The sequence below is a fragment of the Protopterus annectens genome, chromosome 17.part0 (genome assembly GCF_019279795.1).
Source record: "Protopterus annectens isolate FY-2018-M chromosome 17.part0, PAN1.0, whole genome shotgun sequence".
Classification (NCBI taxonomy): domain Eukaryota; kingdom Metazoa; phylum Chordata; order Ceratodontiformes; family Protopteridae; genus Protopterus; species Protopterus annectens.
In genome coordinates, this window is record NC_056751.1 from 696,422,597 (window position 1) to 696,447,596 (window position 25,000).

Consider the following 25,000-nt stretch of genomic DNA (forward strand, 5'->3'; position numbering starts at 1 on the left):
TTGTTCATACACTGTAAAATAAATATGGTTTCATTAACGGTATGTAAAAATATCCTAGCAGGCCTCTTGTTATAAACAGGTTGCTTAAAGGTAGCTATATTTGTCTTCATGAGAGATCAGTATTCAAATGATGGCTGGATGCAGACAACATTAACAGACTATTTATTCCTGTTCGATTAGTGCTGCCTAATTCAAATGTATCTCCTTTCTGGCTTCCTTGACACAAATGGATGATTCGTCTGTCACTGTATGTCAGCACTGGATCCAGCACCTGAACCTTCCATGAGATTTTAACATAATATAAAAAAACTGGAATTTGGTACAATTACTAAGGTACAAATAATAATTTATTGGGACAATCAATGCCTGCAGACTGTTTCATGTTTTATTATACTGGGCAGAAGGTACTTAGTTCAGAAGACAGATAAAGGACAGTGACCATTTCAGCTTGGTTATGATGTGTCCCTAATGTGCATATCTGAGGTCAACTTTTAAGATTAAATCATCAGTACCTATGGCTATCCCTAATTAATCCAATTTTGCTATTTTAACCCCCTGTAAGGAACACTGGTTAGAAACTAAACAGAAAAATATACTTACTAATTCCATAGTAAATTGGCCTATTGAGCTAATTTCAGGTCAAAGCAGTTATATATATGGTAACTCAGAAAAAAATGTACAGCAACATGGGTATGGTATCATATATTTAACGCCAGACATCACAATACTGGAGTGCAGGCTGTAAATCTTTGGCCTGCTGTCAAGACTATCAGAAGACACTGTGGCTGGTTAAGACATGAAATCACCCCCTTCATTTGAGCTATGGCAAATCTAACTGACCACAAGGCCAAGAGTCCCTTCATACAATAAGGAAGAACAATCTATTTAAACAATAAGATTATTGCCTGGAAACTTTTAAATACCATTTTGTATTTTTCTGAAACTGACAAAAATTAAATTTACACTGACTGTTGAACTTAGTGTTGTGGAAGTGTGTGGTTTTCTATTTGCTGATTCTGTGTCACAGAAAAAAAAACTCTGCAGAAATGGATTTTTCTCATTTGCTGATTCTCTGCAAATTAAATAAAGTTATTGTATTCAGTTACAAAAATTATCTTACTGTTACAGTTGTAGCTAATTAGATGTTAGCTGGAAATACCTCTACCACTATGCAGCCTAAGGGGTTTAGTTGTGTTAGATGGTTCTGACCATAGGCTACATGTTGGGGTTATACCAGTCGATAACACAGAGAACGGCTAGGCTCATGTTGGTGTACTGCTGGACAGCCTAAGCCATTATGAGTTCTGCAGAGGAAGAATAATAGGCAAATATGAGCCATTTTATTTCTTTTATGCTTTTCATTAATGGGGTTTGATGTGCATGTTTGCTATGAATGTAGCTCAAGTTTTGTTGTTTGTGGAAGTAAGCAAGTTTGGGAACTTGGAACTCCTGCTTGATGAATCTCAGACTGCTTTGCCATATAAAACATGTGGAGCTTTTGATATGATATCAATTTATTTGGCAAAATTTAACTCAATCTTTTGTTAGGCATATTAATTTAGCATCACAAGGCTTTTAAGCTGGGAGTTACAATTTAATATGTTGAGGTTAGTTATTACTGACTCCACAATACATGCTGTTTGTGACAGTGGAAGATCATGGTTCAGTGGGCTTAAGGCTATTTCCTCTTTTCTCCACTGTTCTACAGTATTGGAGTTAGTCTATTGAGAAATACATGGACGCATGTGAGGTGGAGGGGTGTTACTCCTTGAAAAACACAGTTACACTTTTTTATGTTGTTTTAGTGGGCAGGACTAAATTCTTTAGTTGCAACCAAGTGTTAATTATTTGAAACATCATAGACTATATATATATATATATATATATATATATATATATATATATATATATATATATATATATATATCTTTGTGTGTGTGTGTGTGTGTGTGTGTGTGTGTGTGTGTGTGTGTGTGTGTGTGTGTGTGTCTCGCAAGGGAATGCATGAAGATCTGGAAGGTCTAATGTGTAATCAGTGAAATATCTTGTGCCATAGGTCTATGGAATGAGTTTCACAGTGAGTGGAAAAGCAATGAGTAGCAAACTAAACTCAATACTCCTGCAGTATAAGATGCTTCATTTCTTGCATTAGACACCTCTTCATGTACTATATTTATCCATTTATCCTACTTTTTATGTCTGGATATTGTTTTCTGTTGAGTTTGGTGGAGTGTATAATTCAGTATGTTGTGCTCTGAATGAAATTTTAAATAATTGCCTAGAGTTTTATGAATGGATGGTATTGTGAATGGTTTTCTACCAAAGTTCTGTGGCAATTTTCAGTGGGGGTTTTTTCTTGTTAATTTAATTTGCTTTTTTATGTATCTTAGCAATGTGGTGAAGGTTATGTTAGTTGTTAATTTTATAGTTTACTTTAGTTATTTTTAGTTAGATTAATATTTTATATATTATTCTTTTAAGTTTTCTTTTTTAAAAACAAAATAAATGTTATTTCCAGGGGAAATCTAGGAGGGCAGTATATTTTTTGCAGGATTTTGTGTATGTGTGTATCTGTATGCACAATGTCTGAAGTTATTTTCTTTTTTACAATTAAGTGAAATGGATATGTAGGCTATTTTTGTTTTATTTATTTTTCCTTTTTTAAACTAAGTCTAAATTTGAGTTTTTATAGTTGCTTTATGGGGGCTAGGGTGATCTGGAGTTGTGCATGCATTTATTTACCTGTGCATTATTTAAAAACTTTCACTTTACTTTTTTGCAAGTAGTGTTTATGTGTCAGGTCTAGAGGAACTATAGTAGCTTTAGTGAAACATCAAGAATGCAGATACATGTTTAGTTAGATTAATCTAGCTATCTATCTGTTCCATTTATTTCATCTGTCTATATCTGTCTATGGGTGGTGAGAGGCAAGTTAACAGGCAAATTCATGCCACTGTAGTTTCTTTGATACTTTGCATTAATAAAACAAGTTCCATATGGCATGTACCTTGAGAATGCTCCACAGTTATAATAGCATTATAATTTATGGAAAGACAGAACAACGTTTATGGGTTTTAGGATGAGATAATGCCTCTGTACAGGTCTGCTTCATGTCATCAATGGACTAAATTGTCAAAACCTATATGATCAAGACCATATGATTGACATTTTAGTTCCTCGACTTAGTTCCTCACTGTAGTATGATCTCGGAGTTGATATATATATATATATATAACTAGCAGGGAATGGGGGGGTGCAGGGGACTTGTTTTGTCTTGATTTGCTTTTTTTAGGTGACTGACAATGGTGTCGAACTACATGGATTTTGACAATTTTGGTCATCGCTCGATGAGCAAGATCCCTTTGTACATGTTATCTAACACTTGCTATTTTTGGCTGCTGCTATTTTTACATGTAGAAGCCTGTACATTAGTATAGTATAGTATAGTATAGTATAGCATAGCATAGTATAGTATAGTATAGCATAGTATAGTATAGTATAGCATAGCATAGCATAGTATAGTATAATATAGCATAGCATAGCATAGTATAGTGTAGTATAGTATAGTATAGTATAGTATAGCATAGTATAGTATAGTATAGTATAGCATAGCATAACATAGCATAGTATAACATAGTATAGTATAGCGTATACAGTAGTATAGCGAATATGTGAGAGAGTTTTATAATTTATGTCTAATGTCTCGTTTCACTTTTATATAGTGTACTTACCATGGTCATGACATACCATATCCCCAATGAAGAATTTGCATATCTATACTTAAACCATAGGTCACACCCAACAATTATTTAATTTCGTAAATAAAGAGTCCCTCAAGCAAACTGTCAAGGAATCAGCTAAAAGACAAAATACTCCTAAATGGCTCCTTAACATGGCAATGATATTAACTATCCTTCTGGTACTTCCTTTATCAGTTAATTTTGATCACAAATTGGTAACGTTTTCCTTCAAAATCACCAAACAGATGCAAATATCTTAGGGTTTAGAGATTTCAAATGTACAAACCTTCAATGGTTTTATGAAGTCTCTAAATTCAAGTTTATTACATAATTTAGTGACACAGCAAGTAGTTAATAAATTCTATGTGTACCCAGATAAATGCATTGACCTAGCAGTCCCTACCAGATCCAAACAAAACAGGAAATTTAAAAGTATAACTGTCTGGTGTCTGCATGTCTAAATAAAAATACAATAAAAGAAGAAAATATCTTAAACTGGATAGCAAAAAAGAACTCTAGGGTAACATTAAAAATCTACCAAAATAATTCAAAACACCATCTGGAAAATAAAGGCATCCTATGAACTTAGACTAGAATCAGAAGATAAAGACAATTACAAATCCTTCTTTTAGCTACATTAGGAAACTAAGGAATAACATCCAAAATTTCTCAGAACATGTCCAAAATGGTGCAACCTATTTGGATCCAGTAGGTATAACCAACATACTAGAAACAAATTCAGTGTAAATTTCACTCCTAAATCAACAATACAATGCCCATGTATTCTGCATAATCATAGCATAGCACAAGCTGGCCTTGTTCAAGGAATCTTGACCAATGGTGGCGAAAGCCAAATAACGAACCTATGAACCTATGAAACCCTCCATCATTAACCAAAAACACCTAAATGTACTCTCCAAAATGAAAAATGCATCATCCATGGTGCCTGATAATATACCATGTTGTACAATAAATAACACAAAACATCCCCCAGTGTACCCACTCCTACAGCTATTCAGCCTTAGCAGAGCCACTAGATTTGTTACTGGTGCACAGCTGTTGTGATGCCACATCACAAAGGTTTACCCACTACTGCCCCTAGAAACTACAAACCCATTAGCCTGATAAGACTCATCTGCAAAGCTATGGAACAAATCATAACTGGCCTAATTAACTACCATAGAAAGGCTTGACCCCAACAGTCTGGCCTTGTTGAGGGGAGATTCTGTCTAAAGAATCTGTTCTGCTGTCTATGCAGCTTATCTCAACCTGGGTAAATGTTTTGAGACCACACAACATGCAAATACAATAAACAAGTTTAATGAACTCCAGACTTATCCCTACATAGTTAGGTGGATTGCAAATTGGCTGAGGGACAAAACCCATGTAGGGAAGGTAGTAAGTGTATCTTCAGCCAACATGAACGTGATCAGTGATGTTCCTCAGGACTCTGGCCTGAGACCAATACTATTTGGCATATACTTCACAGATCTCCAAATTGCAAATGAGGGTCTCTGGTTAACCAAGTCTGTGGACAACGGCAAACTTGCTCTCTCCCCTGTTATGCAGAAGCTCCAACTCATATATTTCAGTGCTAAAAGGTGGACTGTCATTGCACTTATTAAACAATCCCTTCATCCATATTATAGTACAATGCTAAAAGGTACACTGTCATTGCACATAGTAAACAATCCCTTCATCCATATTATAGTACAATGCTAAAAGGTGCACTGTCATTGCACTTAGTAAACAATCCCTTCATCCATATTCTAGCACAATGCTATAAGGTGCACTGTCATTGCACTTAGTAAACAATGCCTTCATCTATATTATAGTACAATGCTAAAAGGTGCACTGTCATTCCACTTAGTAAACAATCCCTTCATCCATATTACAGTGTAATGTTAAAAGGTGCATTGTCATTGCACTTAGTAAACAATCCCTTCATCCATATTATAGTACAATGCTAAAAGGTGCATTGTCATTCCACTTAGTAAACAATCCCTTCATCCATATTCTAGTATAGACAACACCCCACTTCAAAATGAAATTGTTGTGAGAAATCTTGGAAAATGCCTTTGATCATCACATTGCAACAGTGGTTAGGAAATCTTTTTACCTTGCACAACTGATTGTGAAAGGTATTTTATGCAGATCCAAGGAAGCTTTTAACCCACTGTATTCAGCATTGATCATAACTATTATATAATACAATGACCCTTTGTGATGTATCTTACTGGGCATATCAAGCAAGTAGAAACACCCCAAGGGTTCTTCACTAAAAAAAGACAAGCGCTACTAGGAGAGACTGGAAGCAATGTCTCTTTATTCACTGCCCTCCTTAGGGGTGATCTGTGCCTAGCCTTTTGGGCCATTAGAAATCTGGTAGTCCAAAACCTCTTAACGAACAGCCCCACTAACACTAGAACCAGGGATCTACACTTGCTTCAGCACATAAACAAAACACTGTGGAGAGAAAGATTTGTCTCCCAGTGCTTAGCCCTTTTCCAAAACAAACTTCCACTCTAAACTAAGCAATACAACACACTTTCTTCTTTCAAAATGGAGTAAGACGGGTGGATGGGTACCTCAAATGCAACCCTGGAATGACTGGCCTGTTACTCCATGAATAAAAAGGTAAGGTCTAAAGGTAGTAAATAGCCACTGGGCCCAGTTACTTGTATATTCTATGGTTCTGTGAAATATGATATTATGTTAATTATTGTCATTGTAAATTGTTATATAATTTTTTATGCTTCTATTTTATTTCTTCTTGGAGCTTTTCTTCCTAGGACCTTGCTGAAAAAATGTCTATGTTGAGTTATCCCAGTTCAGAAATTAAAATCTACCTATTTATCTACCTATTTATCTACCTATTTATCTATCTATCTAGTTATCTGCCTATCTGCCTATCTATTTATCTGCCTATCTATTTATCTACCTATCTATTTATCTGTCTATCTATTTATCTACCTATCTATCTGTTAATCTAATCTACAGAGAAGTAGGAAATATCAGCATGGGAGCATAAAATTATGTCAAGTCATGTTTCCTGAAGGCTGATAGGTTGGAAGCTTGAAGTTTAAACCTATGAATTTGCAAGGACTGAACATTCTCAAGTTATGCATTTGCCATGCGAAACAAGATCACTCATGATTTCCATAAACCCTTGAAAGTTTTGTCTTTCTCTTTAAAATTTCTGTTGTCTGCTGTAAAATAAATAATAAAATTGATGCTATTTTTATAATAGTGTCAGGCTTTTTCACGTTTTGCAAAACATTGATTCTTGCTGTATTTACGGTGTCTAAAGGCATGGGTATGGCAGGAAAAGTGGACTAATCTAGTTACATCCTAAATAAAGTAAATATCATTCCATAGAAGAACATCATTTGTATTTAACTAGTGAATAAAATAACAATTTTATGTTCTATCAATATGATTTATTTGCTACAGTATAATACATGTCAGCTGTTTTACTGAACCTGTATCCTGATATCACATACTCTGCCAGCTCAGTTCCCCTTGTACCACAAAAGCTTGCTTCAAGAATATACACACAGTTTGGTTTTACTGAGGACTCTTTGTTTTACATTGTGGGGCTCAGCAGCACAATAGATAAATATCACTTCACTTCTTATACGTGACCAGCAGGATAGACCCCAGAATATGAGGGCATGTGCGTCTCAACTTTATACTATCGGGATGAAAGTATAAACCTCAAACAATATGATAACTCAGTGACAAGTCTATAAAAATATGGATGAGATATGTGTTACGAACATTCGGCAGATGTAGGCCCTCTCAGGCACAAATAAATATACTACTGAAAAAGTGAGCCTGGCTTCAGGATTGAACCTGTGAAGAACATATTGGAACATACGGATTATCTGACGTATCAGGCTATCCTAGCTTCTCTCTCGTCTCTTAAAATGAACCCAACTGTCTTTAGGTTTCAGGTCACAAGACAGAGTTGATGAGTGTGACTCTTTTATAGCACAAAGTTTAATATGTATGATATATGTTAGTGTCCATGTCTGCTTTTCAACAATATGTGTTATTTATATCACCTCTGGACCCCACGGAAAATGGGATTCCTCAAGTAGGCATTCCCAGTTAACAAAGGTTAACAAAATGTAAATAAACAAACAAGCAAGCAAACACATAAGTAAAAATAAATATGCAAATAATTAACTGTTCTGATTAGACCATACCAAGATACACAATTTTCCAGTGAAGGTACAGTTTCCCCATTTTTGTAATGATTTCCAACATCGTCGTAGCAACCACATTCTTCAATAGGGACACAACTCATTGATTCCTCTTGGAAGAATGGCCTGTCATCTGGGCATTCTGGGTAACAGCCTGTGAACAAAGAAGGATATAACAAGTAGAGAAGAGATTTGAGATGTATGACTAAAAGTATTCTTCACCTTACTAAAGGGCACATGCATCATTTTATTTTATTTATTTTTGCTTTATCTTTTGTTCAATTTGTTGACCGAGGCAGAGCACTAGCCCAAATGAACCATGGTCAGGCCAAACTGTTGGGTAGAAACAAAGATGTTTAACTACAGCTTACATGAAAATGCACAGTAATGTTTTGGTCCCATATAAGGAAGTTGCAAGACAGCAGGGTATTTGCTTTGGCATACAATGATACCACAAATAACAGTAAAGTAAATAAGAAAATGCAGCAGATACACAGTATAGAAAAAGTGGTGTAAACACAGCAGGTATAAATACCCAAAATATAGTATAGTAATATAGGATATAAACATTCATGGCAGCTGCACCAGATAGTATTTTAATAATCAGAACATGACTACTTGGAGGGATGAAAGTTGTTAGATGCAGATAGTACAATACTTCCATCATTATATGGATAAATACAGGATGGTTGGAGAAAGAAAGGAATGGGAGAAAAAACCAAGAAGATCGGTAATGGATTAGAAGAGGTGGGATTTCTGGTAGTTAGAGTTACAGGAAAATTAAGAATGCCTTGTTTCAGATGTCATGAAAACAAGAACCAACTTTTATTGTGTATAAGACTACCATAGAAATAACATCCATGTAATAAAATTGCTATGGCTATTGCTATCTATCTTGTTAGCTGGCTAGTTATCTATCTAGTTATCTAGCTGTGTGGTTATGTCTCTCTCTCTGTCTTTATTTGCCTGCCTGCCTGCCTGCTGATTTGCATGCCTGCCTCTCTGTATGTCTATCTATATATCTGTCAACACATAGACAGCTAGGCAAATAGACAGCAAAGGGATAGGGAGAGAGAGAGAGTAAAAGAAAGGAGTAAATACTGTCCTTAAAGTTCAGAAAATTTGAGTGCAATCCTAACAAAATTCTACTTTGTCACTCGCTATCGGATTTTGTGGAATGACACTTGGATAGCAAGTCCCCAAAGAATGATGCCAAATGCAAGTTCTACTTTGTGTCACCGTTTTCACTACAGTCATCAGTCATAAACTCTAATTATAAATTCCATAACAATGTCTAAGTACTGTATGTATATACTGTCTGTGTGCAGCACATTAGCACTTCAAACATCAAGGCTTCTTCTCATGTTCTAGTGGTGTGCTCTCAGGGTGGCTCTTTCACTCCAGTGCCAAGCTTTTAAACAACCCTATAAACTACAGTGCGGGTGAGATAAAAGTTCAGACCTGAATATTTAAAAGCAGTACGGAAAAAAATTTTGAAAATGCTTTCCACCTTGCAGATAATAAACGTTGAGATATTTTCATTTGCAGCAAACATATTGTTCCGTAATGCTCTTAAATTTTTTAAATTACCTTTTTTTCTGCAACATCAGAGATTATTGCCTCAAAATTAATAAAATACAACTCAAAAAGTGGTGTTTAAGCAAGTATACTCTATAAACCAAGGAACATGCAAATTAAAAATTCCTCAGTATACATTACCTTTTATGACGGACTTACGCAATTATCAAACTATAGTTGTTTATTTAAACTGATTACATTGATTATAACGTGAAATGTCCCTTGCTCCTGACAGCAACAACTACAAGAAAGACCCAACCCAGCCAAATTCTTCACTCTGTAAAACCTTAAACCTCTTGCAGTGGGCTGTGAGCTCAGTTGGGTCTTTCCTGCAGTTTTTACTGAATAGTTTGTCTTTTTGTTTGTTTGTTTGTTTGTTTGTTTGTGTGACCTTTTTACTCTCTTGTTTGGTTGCTCCTGGTAGCAGGGATTTCCAGACATACAACTGCCGTGATATTGTTTTTTGCTTGAAGTCACTTATAATGTTGCTGACTCTTCATATGAACCTCACAGTTTTTTTTAAACTCTGAATTATAAACCGCACAATAAAAATATAATGCCTAACCATTACATATGGTCAAAGTCCAAACACTTCTGGTCTTACTATGTATGTCTGTGACTAAATTTCAGTGGTAAGGGGCTAGTAAGCATATCATGTAATGGTACAATATTTGCCTTATGCTGCAAATTTCCATTAATGTTATGTAGGGCATTTACTTCTTAGTGTCTCAAAATAGTGTGACATGCAGCTCTGAAGATATGAGAATTAATTCATTTTTGTCAGATTCAGTGTTCATTAAATTAAGATATTTGAAGTTCTTCAGTGGCTATGAGATTGTTTTATCTAGTAAACCTTTTGCTTCTGGATTTATATTTTGCAGATCTTCAACTCATTAGCCTTAGAAATTCCTTTATGGAACATCTACAGGCCCCACCCAAGCATATAGCTCTCTTGGGAAACTTATTTCACAGTTTACAAGAAACAAATTAATTTGGGGCTAATAGCATGCATAATTCCCATCTGCCCTGTATCTTTTGTACAACTAGGACCACACTGGTCCTGATAGCTATATACTAAGCGCCTTGCTATACACACTACCACTGACTATAATAATGTAAGGACTGGAAGAATGTGATACTGGACTGTGCAAATGAAAAAGTTTAAGGAAAACAAATTTTTTGTACACCATGTCAGTCTGCATGCTATCATCCCAGTATCGCCTGGATAAGGCAGGTACACTGACATCACCCAAAGTGCACAAAATGATCTTAGCATATACTGTTTTTTGTAAGTATTAGCTAGTCTCCTGCAAGACTAGGGCTGGGACTTGTACAGCCTGGTTGAGTTGGGTAATGCTGTTTGACCATGAGACTATATGGAGTAGAGAACAAGACTGGGGAAATGTTATCACACACCAAGTTTTTGTGTAACCCCTGTATGGTATGCCACTCAAGGCCACAGGCCAAGTGCATAATAAGCATACCCAAGATAAAATGTTAAGTACAGAGTGATGCACGTGGCCAGAACCCATAGGCCTCACATCACTCTTAGACTTCTGGACTTTGTGATAACAGCCGTGAGGCTAAAGACCTTCTCCATCATGTATACTCCATCCATACTTGTGGCTTAATGGCCTCAGCAGTCTGATGCGTGTGACTTCTGTGATGCAGAGCAGCGCATGGAATAGCTTGTGGATGATATCACCCTTACATGTTTCACTTGTGTGCAGCACATGTTTTATGGCTGCTGGGGCTTTGCACATTTGCCTCCCATCACATAACCCACATGCATATAAATGTATGTATTTTCATTAATGAGAAAAATGATTTGCAAGAACTATATTGATTCTTCCACATCAAAATGAATTATGCAAAATTTTGAGTTTCAGGAATATAACTCTATATGCATCAGTCATTCCATCCACCCTCCCTACTCACACATACAAATATACTCAGGCCAACTGGTCTGGAGACAGGTTTATATTCAACACAAACTCCACTGATTACAGCACACATTTGCTACTCTATCAGCAACCCCTTTCCACCAATTCATGTGAGTTTACTTTCTGGATACTTATCTATAATCACTATACCTTCTATGGCTGGCAGGACATTGGAACATATTCCTTCGGGATTTCTGCAGGTTTTCATGCATGGTGCTCCACAAGGTTTGTAACTCCATTCACATCCATGGGGTGGGTTGTAATATTCACAGAATTCAGCTATAATTGAAATAAGTCATTGTAAGTTTACTGGTATAAGTCCAGCTATGATATCAATTAAAACATAATTAAACTGCCATTCACAGCTGCTTTTTAAAGTCCAAACAAGACATGACTTAGTATCTGACACGGCTGACTTATGCTGCTTTTGCATGCAAATTCATTCATTAGTACAGTATTATGTTAAGTGATGCAATAACAAAACTTATGCATCCATCTAATGCTGTTATGTCTCATCCAACTCCTACAGTAATTCCACGAGTAACTGTCACATCCAGCTCCTACAGTAATTCCACGAGTAACTGTCACATCCAGCTCCTACAGTAATTCCACGAGTAACTGTCACATCCAGCTCCTACAGTAATTCCACGAGTAACTGTCACATCCAGCTCCTACAGTAATTCCACGAGTAACTGTCACATCCAGCTCCTACAGTAATTCCATGAGTAACTATCACCATATGTGCACACCTTACTGAACAAATAGGGAAAGGAAGATTACCAGACCTTTGTGTTGTATCACACATACGCACGAGCGCGCGTGCACACACACACACACACACACACACACACACACACACACACACACACACACACACACACACACACACACACACACACACACACACACACACACACACACACACACACACACACACACACACACACACACACACACACACACACACACACACACACACACACACACACACACACACACACACACACACACACACACACACACACACACACACACACACACACACACACACACTCTCAATAAGGACATATAGCAGTAGTAGCCAAAGCTTTATTCATTATTGCTTTTCATTTAGTGTTTGATTAATTATTTTATGTGATGCTATATGTCTCCAGTGCCTATGTGACAGTTTTACAATGTTTTAAGTATTTTGATTTGTAACTGAGACTGAATGCAGTATAAAACTGAAATGAAAAATACTTACGGCATATCTCCGGGCTTCTCCAGGTGACACAGACCCCTGCCCCATTGCATGCTGTTGCATAAGCAGCTACTGCTGTGCAGAAACACTGACAGTCCCCTCCAGTGTCACAGGCACACGCATCCTGGACACAAGCATCATAATACGATGATGGGTCCACCTGTTGGGAACCACAGTTTATTCCATACAAGTTCAATGAAAATACATAAACACAACAATATATTCTTATGTGTCCTCCTCCCCACACAACCTGCAGGACACAGCAGCCCACTCACTACCTAACTCTAAACCTAAGCCCAACCTTAATCTTAATATGAAGCCTAACCTTATATCTAACTAGAGTTACTAGATGTGAATGTAAACTTCGGCCTAGCACTTATCCTAACTCTAATTCTAAACATAATCCAAGCCCAGTCCTTAATCCTTACTCTAAAATCTATATTTAACCTTCTAACCCTAATACTAGGGATAACTGTAAACTTTGGCCTAGCACTTACCCTAACTCTAACTCTAAACTCAATCCTAACCCAGTCATTAATCCTTACTCTAAACCCCAGTTCTACTGTAAACTTCGGCCTAGCATTATCCTAACTCTGATTCTAAACATGATCCTAACACAGTCCTTAATCCTTATTCTGAACCCCAGCTCTAACCTTAAAGCCATTAATTTATTTAAGTGTTATAGCAATAACAGTTACTTTGCCTGGAACCTAAACATGTAATCTTTTAAACTTCACTAACCAGTGCAATATAATTTCTTCTGATTTTCTCCCAAAACATTGGTAGGCATACAACAATGACAAGATATGTGTAATGTATAGTTTCATAAACTGTACCTGGGTTTGATTTTTAAAGCTACTATGTTATTAGACTTAGGAAAGCATACATTCATCTGTACCAGAGGTTGTATGAAAGGGGCAAACAGATACTGACTGGTGGCAATGCCTCAAATGATAAAATAAGCATAACCCCTTAGAAAAGCAGATGGAGTAAAAAAAAATCTCCTTCTCTTGGGACCGTGACATGAGAAAGCTAGTGTCTAGGAATTTTATCACATAAAACTTCCTTGACATAAAAATACACATCACAGGAGTGGTGGCAGAAATTTTGTTACCTGTCTAGCATGACCCACTCAGTTGTTACTCAAATCTATTTAGGCCTCCTTTGCTCCCACATCCTGAGTGGGTAGAGCTGGTGGAGTCAAGTAGAGATGAGCAGCTCGGATTTTTTTTTCTGATGGATGTCTCCCCCCCACTCACTCACCCACCCACTTACTGTTGACTATCTAGTATGGCGCAAGCCCTGCTTTGTTAAGTTATGAGTGAGTCCACATGTATGTACTATCTGCTGTTGGGCTGGACTGTATAAAATCTTACAATGGGTATCACATTTGCCTGGTCTTCAGGTAAGCAGCTGTACTTGCAGACCTTCCCCCAAATGTTGTTTCTACACTAAGATCTAGCCAACACCTTCATTTCACCAGTCCATCCCATCCTATCCTAGCTTGCTTGCCCACTACCCAGGATGCCAGTTTATCGATCCTGGGCAACCACTGGCATAGTCAGGGATCTATCATAATACACCAAAAAGACAACTTAAGTAGTAATATGTATGGTGTATTTCTAGTACTACAGCATTCCCAAAGCACCTGCAGAAGAATGCAGAAAGTCATAAAGCATAAGAATTTGAAAAATGATGTATTTTATAGACAGGTGATCTAGTCTGTGAGTTTTCAGGGTGGATAAAGGTATGTACTGTAAGGACTAGCAATGCTGACAGAAGATTCAGGGTGAATAGTGGGTTATACAGACCTGGCCATAAATATACAATGCATGTTAACATTAAAACTCTAAATAACATAATTGAGAAGTAAATACAGAATGCAGTAATGATGTAAAGAAAGATATTACAGTATGTCCAAGGCTGTAATAATACTGTAAATCTGTCAAAACCATTCTACAGGTACGCAGTGCAGGCTTTAACCATAGCCATTAAAATGTATAAACAAGTGGTCTCAGTGCACTGTGGAAGCTGCTCATGTGAGATACCACTGACCTGTGACTGTGAATGAGACCAAAAGCCAAAACAGGGATGGACTTGAATTGTGGATGACTTGTCTGTATGTCTTAGTAAGAACAGGGACAGCGTTGATGGGCTACATTGGCCTCTAAAGGTAGACAGAGATGAGCCATTTCAACATTACTAGAAGGGAAGAGGCAGGTGCAGGTTATCATGTCATGTGACAGACAATACTTCATCTTTATATGTTTGTTAAATGACTAAAGGAAGAGGGACGGGATTGACCTGAGGATGGACAGTGGACTTTTTCCAATAGACTCAGACCTCCAGTTCACTATAAAGTCATCTTGTCATGAAACTTCTGAAGATTTTATATGGTGACCTTTCCAGAAGCAGGGTATTTAACTGGAAGCAATTTCATAAAGCAGCATGACTAATCAAAACTGCCCCCTTTTTTAAATAGAATATGATCCTGCAGTTCCTATTTTTAAGGAAGTGAGTGTAGGGAGAAGGGAGAATAACTGTTCTCCAAAATAACCCAGCCTTGTACCACTATTACAAAATCATTTTCAACAAGCTATTGTACTTGACCAAATTGCACCTGATTATAAGTACATGATCCCTTTAATCTTTTATTGAGTGATGTGGGTAACTCTGAGAAGCCAGTCATGCAGGGCTAGGATTGAGACCATGAAAAAATAATAATTTAGAGCCATTCCAGTGGCACAGGGGCAACATGTCTTCAGTTATGGAATTAACTTGGGCTGCTGGTATGGTTGGCTGGGGAACAGGATAAATCAGCCAATGGACAGCTGTCCTATCTTGGAGAGAGTGTGCACAGAAACCCAAGAGCTGTGTAACTTCTAATGGACAACAGGAGCCTTGAAAATCATTTCAGGGTAATACAGAAGGTGGGAACAATGTCCTGACATAGTTAATCTAAGTACTCACACAGCTAAAGCAATGAATGTCGGTCACAAAAATTATGTCTCCTAAGGTCTGTACCCAATGCCCTCCACTGGATCCCTCACTGCCTGCGCCTAGTAGAGAGTTACAACTGAGGTTCACTCCCTGAGGAGTCAGGGTTCCATCTGGTGAAGGGTTACATCTGGAATATTCTGAAAACAGTATTTAGTGGGATCCTGATATGGGGGAATGGGGAATCCAGGGAGAGACAGTCTGAAGCTGCATGGAGTCAGGACAATGAGAAAAAAAGTTATCTTAAGAAGATGACAAGAGTGTTTTTTGGTACAGACACTTCCGCCATGATAAAGCAAACTGGTTAGAAAAACATACATTATAATATTAGTATGTTATAAACATTGCTATTTACGTTATTATGCTTGAAACCATTTCAATACAGAGTTAATCTTTTGGAAGATGCTGTTCATTTATCCACAACTTTTCCATTTTAGAGTAAAATTAAACATATTTGACTAAAAGGATATGCTCTAGAGCTTTTTCATTTATATTTTGTTGTGTTGTAGAGCATCATACTAAGCTTCTGAGACACACAAGCCCATTGGCTAGTTGTTGTGTTGCAGAGCATCATACTAAGCTTCTGAAACACGAGCCCATTGGCTAGTTGTTGTGTTGCAGAGCATCATACTAAGCTTCTGAGACACATGAGCCCATTGGCTAGTTGTTGTGTTGCAGAGCATCATACTAAGCTTCTGAGACACACGAGCCCATTGGTTAGTGTGATTTATTATGCTGCACATTTTGATATATAATTTCTGCATGCACTTTTTATCTTTAGCTGGTTAGGAGTAACTGGTAATGTCTCTCTGTGTTAGTTGATTACCCCTTAATAAATTTCACTGTAGCTACTGTTTTTGCTCCTGTGCGTGGGCCCTTAGACAGAGAGTAATGAGACATTGTTCACCCCCAAGTACCCCTGCTCTCTGTTCCAGCAGGATGGAACTGCTTGACCAAGGCATAGTACCTGCATCACCAACCTAGATAAAATGAATTTTTGACCTACATATTTAGGCTAGCCTTTTCGAGTTAGTGTTGAGGCAGATAGTATTATTAATATCTGCAAGCTGATAAATGTCTCTATTACTTTAAATGTGTGTAAGCATATAGCTGTAGACATATCTGGTGTGTGTGTGTGTGTGTGTGTGTGTGTGTGTGTGTGTGTGTGTGTGTGTGTGTGTGTGTGTGTGTGTGTGTGTGTGTGTGTGTGTGTGTGTGTGTGTGTGTGTGTGTGTGTGTGTGTTTTGTGTGGGTATGTGTGGGTGCATTTGTCTGTGTGTGTGTGTGTGTGTGTGTGTGTGTGTGTGTGTGTGTGTGTGTGTGTGTGTGTGTGTGTGTGTGTGTGTGTGTATGTGTGTGTGTGTGTGTGTGTGTGTGTGTGTGTGTGTGTGTGTGTGTGTGTGTGTGTGTGTGTGTGTGTGTCTATGTGTGTGTGTGTGTGTGTGTGTGTGTGTGTGTGTGTGTGTGTGTGTGTGTGTGTGTGTGTGTGTGTGTGTGTGTGTGTGTGCACGTGTGTGCCTGTGTGTGTGCATTTGTGTGTGTGTGTATGTGTGGTATATCTGTTCATGTGTATTTATTTTGTTTGTTTTAGGAAATGTTATTTCCGGTTTAATTAAACAATGACATAGCTCAGTAAACACCATTTAATCTATACTTTAATAGTGCTTTGTTAATGTCAGTAGTCTTTTCACAGTTTTTATTGTCGGTAATATTCACAGTTTACTTCTGTCACATTAACAAACTCATTAAATATGTATGGTTCACTTTTTATGGCTTACTTAATTTCATTTTTACAATACAATAGTACCTGAGAATGACAGGAACTGAACACGTTACTCTTGATAATGCTGCATTGCCTCTTAGCCCATGCCTGTCTGTAAGGGTTGGCAGTACAAGGGTCTCTTTCAGATGTTTTGTCTGGACAGGTAGTAGAGACTTTCCAGCTGTTGCCTAACTCAAACACGTCAACCACCACTGACTGGCTTCTGGTTGTAAAGTCATCAAATGTTTTTCCATTATAGTTTCCACAGAGGCCACAGATATTTGTCTGCATTAAAATTGGAGTAAAAATTAGATAAAACAGAAATTCATAAAAAGAAATTATTATAATTGAATGGACAAATATAGCAAACTAATATTCAATGTATTCAACACAAGTAAATCCAAATCAATAAATCCAAAAGATGGGGAAATTTAGCAACCTCTACATTAGAAAGTGCTTCCTAGTATGCCTTAAAGACAAGGAATTAACAAAAAGCCTTACTGAATGTGAAGGCTATAACACTTAATATATTAATAGACTGACTAAGTATAAGCTGCAGCTGGATCTCATTGCCAGACTAAATGAACTAGTCTTTTGTAATATCAGAGAGTATGAGATGCACTTTCCACATAGCTACCCCTTAAGACATTATAGCTCACTTACTCTGCAAACACTTCTGGTACTGGAATAATCTGTAGCACAATTTATGTGACAGCCTTTCAGCTTACCTGGAATGTGGGTTCTAGCTTAATCAGCACAGTTGTCTTCTTGTCCCAGAAAACACGGACTCCGTTACTAGCTTCAACAGCCAGGAATAATCCCAAGTATTTGATACTGTATGGCACATCCACATAGGTGTCCCTCTTAACAACCTGAAAGTCTCCATCTGAGAGTCTTAATTCAGTACTCTGAAATATGAGAGAACAAACAAACACTAAGAACCTATAAATGAAAGATAACAGATATTGTTGTGATTCACAGACAAGTTTGTCTCATTTAATTCTAACAGCTCTAAATACCACTTATACTTAGTTTAAGCAAAGGAATTGAGAATCTGATGTTGCATAAAGTTATACAATTCTGTAGTAAGATAGTACTACCAGTAAACTGGAATGTTGAATGGAGTCAGAAAGAAAGAAAGCAGGAGCTGTGGGTTCAGAAACTGCCAACTGCAAAAGTGGTACTTAATAGTGGCAACTGTAAAAGTGGTACTTAATAGTGGCAACTGTAAAAGTGGTACTTAATAGTGGCAACTGTAGACAGTGGTACTTAATAGTGGGTGGTCTAGAGAAGACCAAATGAAACACTTCTCACCGATAGGATTCCAATAATTTTCGCAATAGATTTAGAAGTCCACAGAGCTGCTTTAAAACTTTTAACTTTTATTTACTCAGATAAAATGGAACTAGTGCTTTGCAACAACTGCCTGCCTTACAGGTTTCTGAGAAATTAATTCTACAAGTGATTTGCTTTTAGGGTGAAGGGAAAAGGTTCTCAAAGTTCTGGGGCAACGAAAGACAAATTATGGTCTGTGACAGATATATTTTTGTGGTGTTTGGAGTGAGGGTCTTGAGGTGAGCAACTAATCTAAGCTGATAGTTTAAGAATCTGGATATTAGGCAGCCAATTAAAAAGGGGAAGGGGTCCTGATTTGACAGTTTGAGTAGTAAATAGAATCTCCGTTTTACAGGTAACCATTTTGCATTGGCTAGAGTAACATAATGTTGTTCCTCTTTAAGGGATGGGGTAACAAACCTGCAGCTATGGTTACTAATTGCTTGTAGGGTAGAAAGTTTCTGCTTTGATACTCAAACAATAATAGAGAGGGCATATTCTAGTTGACTATGAGAAAAAAAAATGAAAATTTGTTCCCCAGAAGAGTAGTTTATTAGTTTTGGCCCTTGTTATATTAATACGACACTGAAATCTGAATATTGGTCAAGCCAAACACTGGGTAGTGGAAATGGCTTATGGTTTCTAGTTTGTCAGAGTTAGTCCATAAGATATGCCAGTCTATCCTTACTAATATGAGGTTTTCATGGGTTCCAAATATAGATTTTGTTTAATTTGTTTTATTTTGCTTTAATTATGTTTATTAGCAGGTGCATTTTCTGTAGGTAGACAGAAGGTCAGAATATAGTAAAACTACATAGTGGAATAACTGTATCAATACTTCACATAATAAAAATAATATTGCTTATTGGTTTGTTTAAGTAAGCCAGGAGAGGTCCCGATAGTGTTCTCTGATAACCACTTTCTCTCAGCAATACTTACATATATGTGTTTAATAATTGCTCAGCACAATATAGGTCAATAATAATTTCAGTAATGTCAGACCATTGGAGGGGGAACTCTTCAATGATTTAAAGAAGAATAAAAAAAAAGAACACACAATTAATGCACAAAATCCTGAAACAGAAGCAGCACTCAGTATACTGCCAGATGTGAGAGACGATAATTTGAACAGGACTGTAGGGTGCTATATTTTAAACCAATCTTATATTCATAGAAAGGAGAACTCTGTACATTACCCCCAAGACAATCTTGATAGCTTTCGAGCAAGTAGTCCCGGTGGTTCCGCAGGGAACATTCTCTGTGATTACTCGGAAAGTACCATATCCTTCATTGTTGAAACAGTAGTCCTAAGGAAACATTAGATTTATGTCAGTTACGTTTATAATATCAGTTGCACATTTATGCCCTGAATACATTTATAGAAAATGCTGTGCATATTTTTAATACGGTAAGAAAATGGCAGGAAAACAAACTTAGATCAATTAAATTTTATTTAACTTCATTAGCATTTAGCATTCCTAGTCACAATACTGATGATCATAAAGGCTAAAGCATTTGGATTTTTTTACAATGAGATTCAATTAACATTATAATCAGTCTTTGATTCTGATAGATTATTGTAATCCCCAACTTGTTTCTGATGTACACTCCAAATTATCAGTTATGAATTAGTGGGTAAGTAAAACGGTGCATGATGTTTTGCAGCAATGGGTTATTCTGCTTTGGGGATAAACCTGTGAATATTTAGGCTGGTTCCACAGAACAAAGGGAAACAGCCCTGGCTGTACCCAGTCAGTCTGGGTTGCAGTAGTGGACCCCAACACTGGAAGCGCTAACCATGGTAAGATTGGAATGAGTGGTCTAGGCTAGCTTGTCCACGTCAAGTAGAGAGAATCGTGGAAGATTCATCACCTCAACCCCACTTGGTGCGTGGGGGTGTGGGATGTGGTCTGCAAAGGGTTCTGTCCATTGTAACCAGGAGATATGGGTGATTGGGAATGGTTGGATATACCTATGTCCTGGTATGGCAGGTGAAAACACATCTTATGGACACTAGAGGGAGGGGAGAGATAGACCTTTCCGAGCAATCAGCAGGGATGATGATGATGCACCAGGGTCCTCCATCATCCATAGCTGACCAGTCAAAACATAAGATCTTCATCCAAGACTGTCTCCAGTGGTGACCTCAGGAGTTATCCAACCCTGTTTCAGAATATGGAGGAGAGTAATGAACATGTTGTCAGAGCACTACTGAAGGTTGTGAATTGGAGTGACAGTCAGAACAGGAAAAATATATGAAAGAGCAGGATAAAATCATATCAAAACTGGAATGGTTTAGTAGGTGGTTCTGTTTTTTTTAATTAATAACAGATGGAACTAGATGACTGCATGGCACAGAAATGTAATGCTCTGACCTCAACAAAAATGGCCCAGGACTGACCAGCAAATCAAGTAGTAGAGGTATGATAGGAGTGAAGGGTTGACAACAGCTCACCCATCCAGGGGAAGGGATGTAGTCTTGCCCTCTGCAATGTCGTCCTCTGCTGGAGAGACAGACAGAGTGAAACAGAGACAATGAGAGGGAGAGGTGCTTGCATGATTCCTATGGTCCAGGAACACGCATTTGACTCTGCTAAGGCATGTCTGCATGGTAGCCTTCACTAGGTGACACTATGCAGGAGCATGCATGTGTGGAGGGGAATGACCTTGTCGTCCATGAGTATACATGTCAGAAACATTGGATGAGGTTAGGACACAAAATCTCCTCACCTTTGCCTGGATCACAGCTACACCATGAGCATCTCTCATCCCACTGATGGAGAATGAGACTGCAGTTGTGGCATAAAGATAAGTAGTGAACAGGAGTGGAGACTACAAGAAGCTACAGAAAAAAATAGCAGCTAGAACCTTTTAACAGTAATGAATGGAAAAAAAGAATATGGGATCTTGTGCAGATGTGCAAAGATATTTTTTTACTATAACTTCAAAGAATCTAGTACGCAGAACAGGTAATTATGTATAAAATGGTACTATGCTTTCCTTGGATTTCATATTCCTAGTCCCCTCCACAAAGAGGCATTATCTCCCCTGCACCAACATATTTTTTGACTAACTCTGAAACACTACATTTGATACCAAAGAGAATTCATCCTTTGAGTTGGGTCTGCTAGGTTTATCCAAACAACCATCAAAAATGCCAGCTTCATCAGCTAAATTGTATCTATCTATCTATCTATCTATCTATCTATCTATCTATCTATCTATCTGTCTACCTATCTGTCTACCTATCTGTCTATCCTTCTATCCATTCATTATTTTGTTAAGCGGGTGACTGGGCTGGTCCAGAGACATTTTCAAACACAATTTGAGCTATATAAAACAAAATGTTAAGAGACCAACAGAATAATTACACAAAAAAATGATTGTTACTTACAAGACAGTGATAAACGTAAGTAAACAAAGAAATGAAAACTATATTTAAGTACAAATATTAGCACATATTTGATATGTCAACATTATACAACAGCTGGAATGAAGAGTATAGGACTATGGAAAACAAGCAGTTAAGTACTTACATTTTATAAACCGAAAGATAAAAATGTGACATGGTAACACAGAATTACAACACAAGCAGTCATAGGGAGGAATGATGTAAATATGCCACAAAAATATCCTTCCTCTCCACCCTATTCCTTCCACTTCCCATACTGCATTGGGTCACAGTCAGGGCTTCATCCTGCGGTGTCAAAAGGTGGTCAGATGGCATCTTAACAAGCATGCTCGTTTGTTGTGGTATGAAGAAGTGTCTGCTACATTTTCTCAACTAGGACATCATTAGGCTCCTCCTCTCCTCCCACTTTATTACTTTCAGTGTGAGTGTGATATCTAACATAGTTTCAGACTAGGACTACTTTTTAAATCAATAGTTAGGTATACAAATCTGAAAAATACAGCTTTAATTCTGTGAGTGCAATTGAGTAGTGCGCCCTCCTAAAAGGGGCATGCCTAGCCCCAATGAGGTCAACCTCATTGCAGACTCACCAGAGCTTTTTCTCACTGTAAGATTACCTTATTCATTGCAGACTCACCAGAGCTGTTTTTTTCTCACTGTAAGATTACCTTGTTCATTGCAGACTCACCAGAGCTGTTTTTTCTCACTGTAAGACAGTCCAGGAAGTCCATTTGCCATTATTAAACCAGAACTTGCATAATTTGTTCTGTCTAGGATGTGTCATAATATGAGAAAAGAAAATGCATTCTGGGAGAAAGAGACTAAAAAACAAACTCACATTAGTCTCCATCAGGCCATTTCTGTTATGAAATGTTTCATAATAATACTAAACACTGATAAAGAGGCCTTAACACTGCCCAGAAGATCAAGATATTTTTTTTAGCTTCTGGGTGCAGATTTCATTCAAGAACTAATGTGGCAGACATTTTGATAAGTAATTTCAAACACTGATGGAACAGCTGAAAGTAATTCAGAATTCAGCAAGCAAAACAATTAATTAAACTCACTGAAGAAATACTGTAAAAGCTCAAGACTCATTACCTGTGCCAGAACATATTCATAAGGTTCAAGACTCATTACCTGTGCCAGAACATATTCACATTCTCCATTGAAGGTAAATCGCTTCCCATCAAAGGTGATGTAATGTCCCTCTCCATAAATCGAGCATGTTCCTTGGCAAATCTTGTCTGTGCATTGCCATTGTCTGGCCACACAAGTGCTAAGACAGAATAAAGAAAAACAATGTATTAAATATGATGAAAATGTGATACTTCAAAGTATACTCTAACAATAGGTATACACAGAAGCTTGTATAAAGTAACTATGATCATTCATATCCAGTCATGTATTGCAGTACAGCTTTCCCCTCCCCACCATTTTTAGTACCTATTCCAAATATTTAAGACTCACTCGAGAATAAACCTTGGACTATGGCCCGGTTAACCTGAGTTTGATTAGTAGCTTGGCTGCTTTGGCAGTGCAGGCTGGGAGGATAGATGTGCCCATCATGGGAGAATATGCGCTCGGGCTCACCTCTGAGGGGGATCCTTGGTTGAGGTGGAGAACACATGGGGGGTGCTGTCTATAAGAGACTGGGCTTTGGCTGAGTGACATGCAGAGGAGTGGATGATATGCCACAAGCTTGATCCGCTTTTAACCCACTGGGTGATACAAGTGCTTGTGAGGGGAGGACAGTGAATAGGCCTTAGCAGTATTGTGATATTGTGATTCTGTACAGGACACTTTGTCACCTTATTGACTATGAACATGAGTCAGGGTTAGTCCAGGGGCAGCAGGGAAGTTTGGCAAACCTAGTGGATAGGGAAGGGCCATAACAGAAGCTGATGGTCAACTGTAGGAAGCAAAAATAGAAAAATCTGCCCAAACATTTACAGTGGTAGTATGATATATTTCCATTGGACAATTTTGTGAATAAAACCCTGTGCAGATATGCACTCATTACATTGAAGTTCATGGTCAAATTCTAATTCAGATTGTTCAAGTAAGTAAAGCTAGGCCCTGTACAAAAAAGGAAAGCAGATATGTTGTTAACAACATCTGTAAGTAGAACTGCATAACATTCACGTATAAAGTTAAGTCAAAAAGAGCTGATTTTAGGTGTCTCTTAAAACTGCTAAGTATGGGGGATTTTCCTATCTACCATTCCAATAGTTTTCACATTTGTGGGTCCTAGTTTTCAAAGCAGCAGGTAGCAGAAGACTACATCCAAACCTTCAAAACTACCTGCAGGTGGTAGAGAAGATGGGTATTAGGCAGTTAATGTCAAGCTAGCAGACATGAGGAGATGGGGATCCTTGTTATATAGAACTAAGCAAGTCAAGACTGAAACTTTATAGATGTGACATGAGTAAAGAGGCAGCCATTACAGACCATGGAGAACCAGCATGATATGGTGACAATGACAAAGACTAATTAATAATGGGGCCACCCAGTTCTTCACCAGCTGGAGTCAGTCACATTCTGCCCAGGAGTTGTACTAGGCCAGACAGAAAGCCTGGTATACAGTACCACAGAAAGATCTTCAGATGGCATTAGGCTTCTATAAGAAAAACACAAGGACTTAATAATAATCACGCTTCAGTCTTTAGCATCAGTTTGTCGTCAGCTATTATCACAACATTATGCACTTTGGCCATGAATTCCAAGCTGTTACCAGCAGAGATGATATTGTTCACACAGATTGTGAAGTGCACTACCATGATGC

At 37.7% G+C, this 25,000-nt stretch overlaps 1 protein-coding gene across 1 annotated transcript in view; it reads right to left on the reverse strand.

The window, feature by feature from the left end:
- The window catches only part of LOC122791500 (mucin-5AC-like), a 272,677-nt gene that overhangs the window by 135,920 nt on the left and 111,757 nt on the right, over window positions 1-25,000 (reverse strand). The window contains exons 21-27 of the mRNA XM_044059242.1: window positions 23,356-23,494; window positions 20,000-20,110; window positions 18,197-18,376; window positions 17,514-17,753; window positions 12,713-12,869; window positions 11,620-11,748; window positions 7,952-8,102 (exon numbers count right to left, since the gene is read on the reverse strand). Of these exons, the coding sequence (XP_043915177.1) occupies window positions 7,952-8,102; window positions 11,620-11,748; window positions 12,713-12,869; window positions 17,514-17,753; window positions 18,197-18,376; window positions 20,000-20,110; window positions 23,356-23,494 (1,107 nt within the window). The remainder of the gene's footprint in view (window positions 1-7,951; window positions 8,103-11,619; window positions 11,749-12,712; window positions 12,870-17,513; window positions 17,754-18,196; window positions 18,377-19,999; window positions 20,111-23,355; window positions 23,495-25,000) is intronic.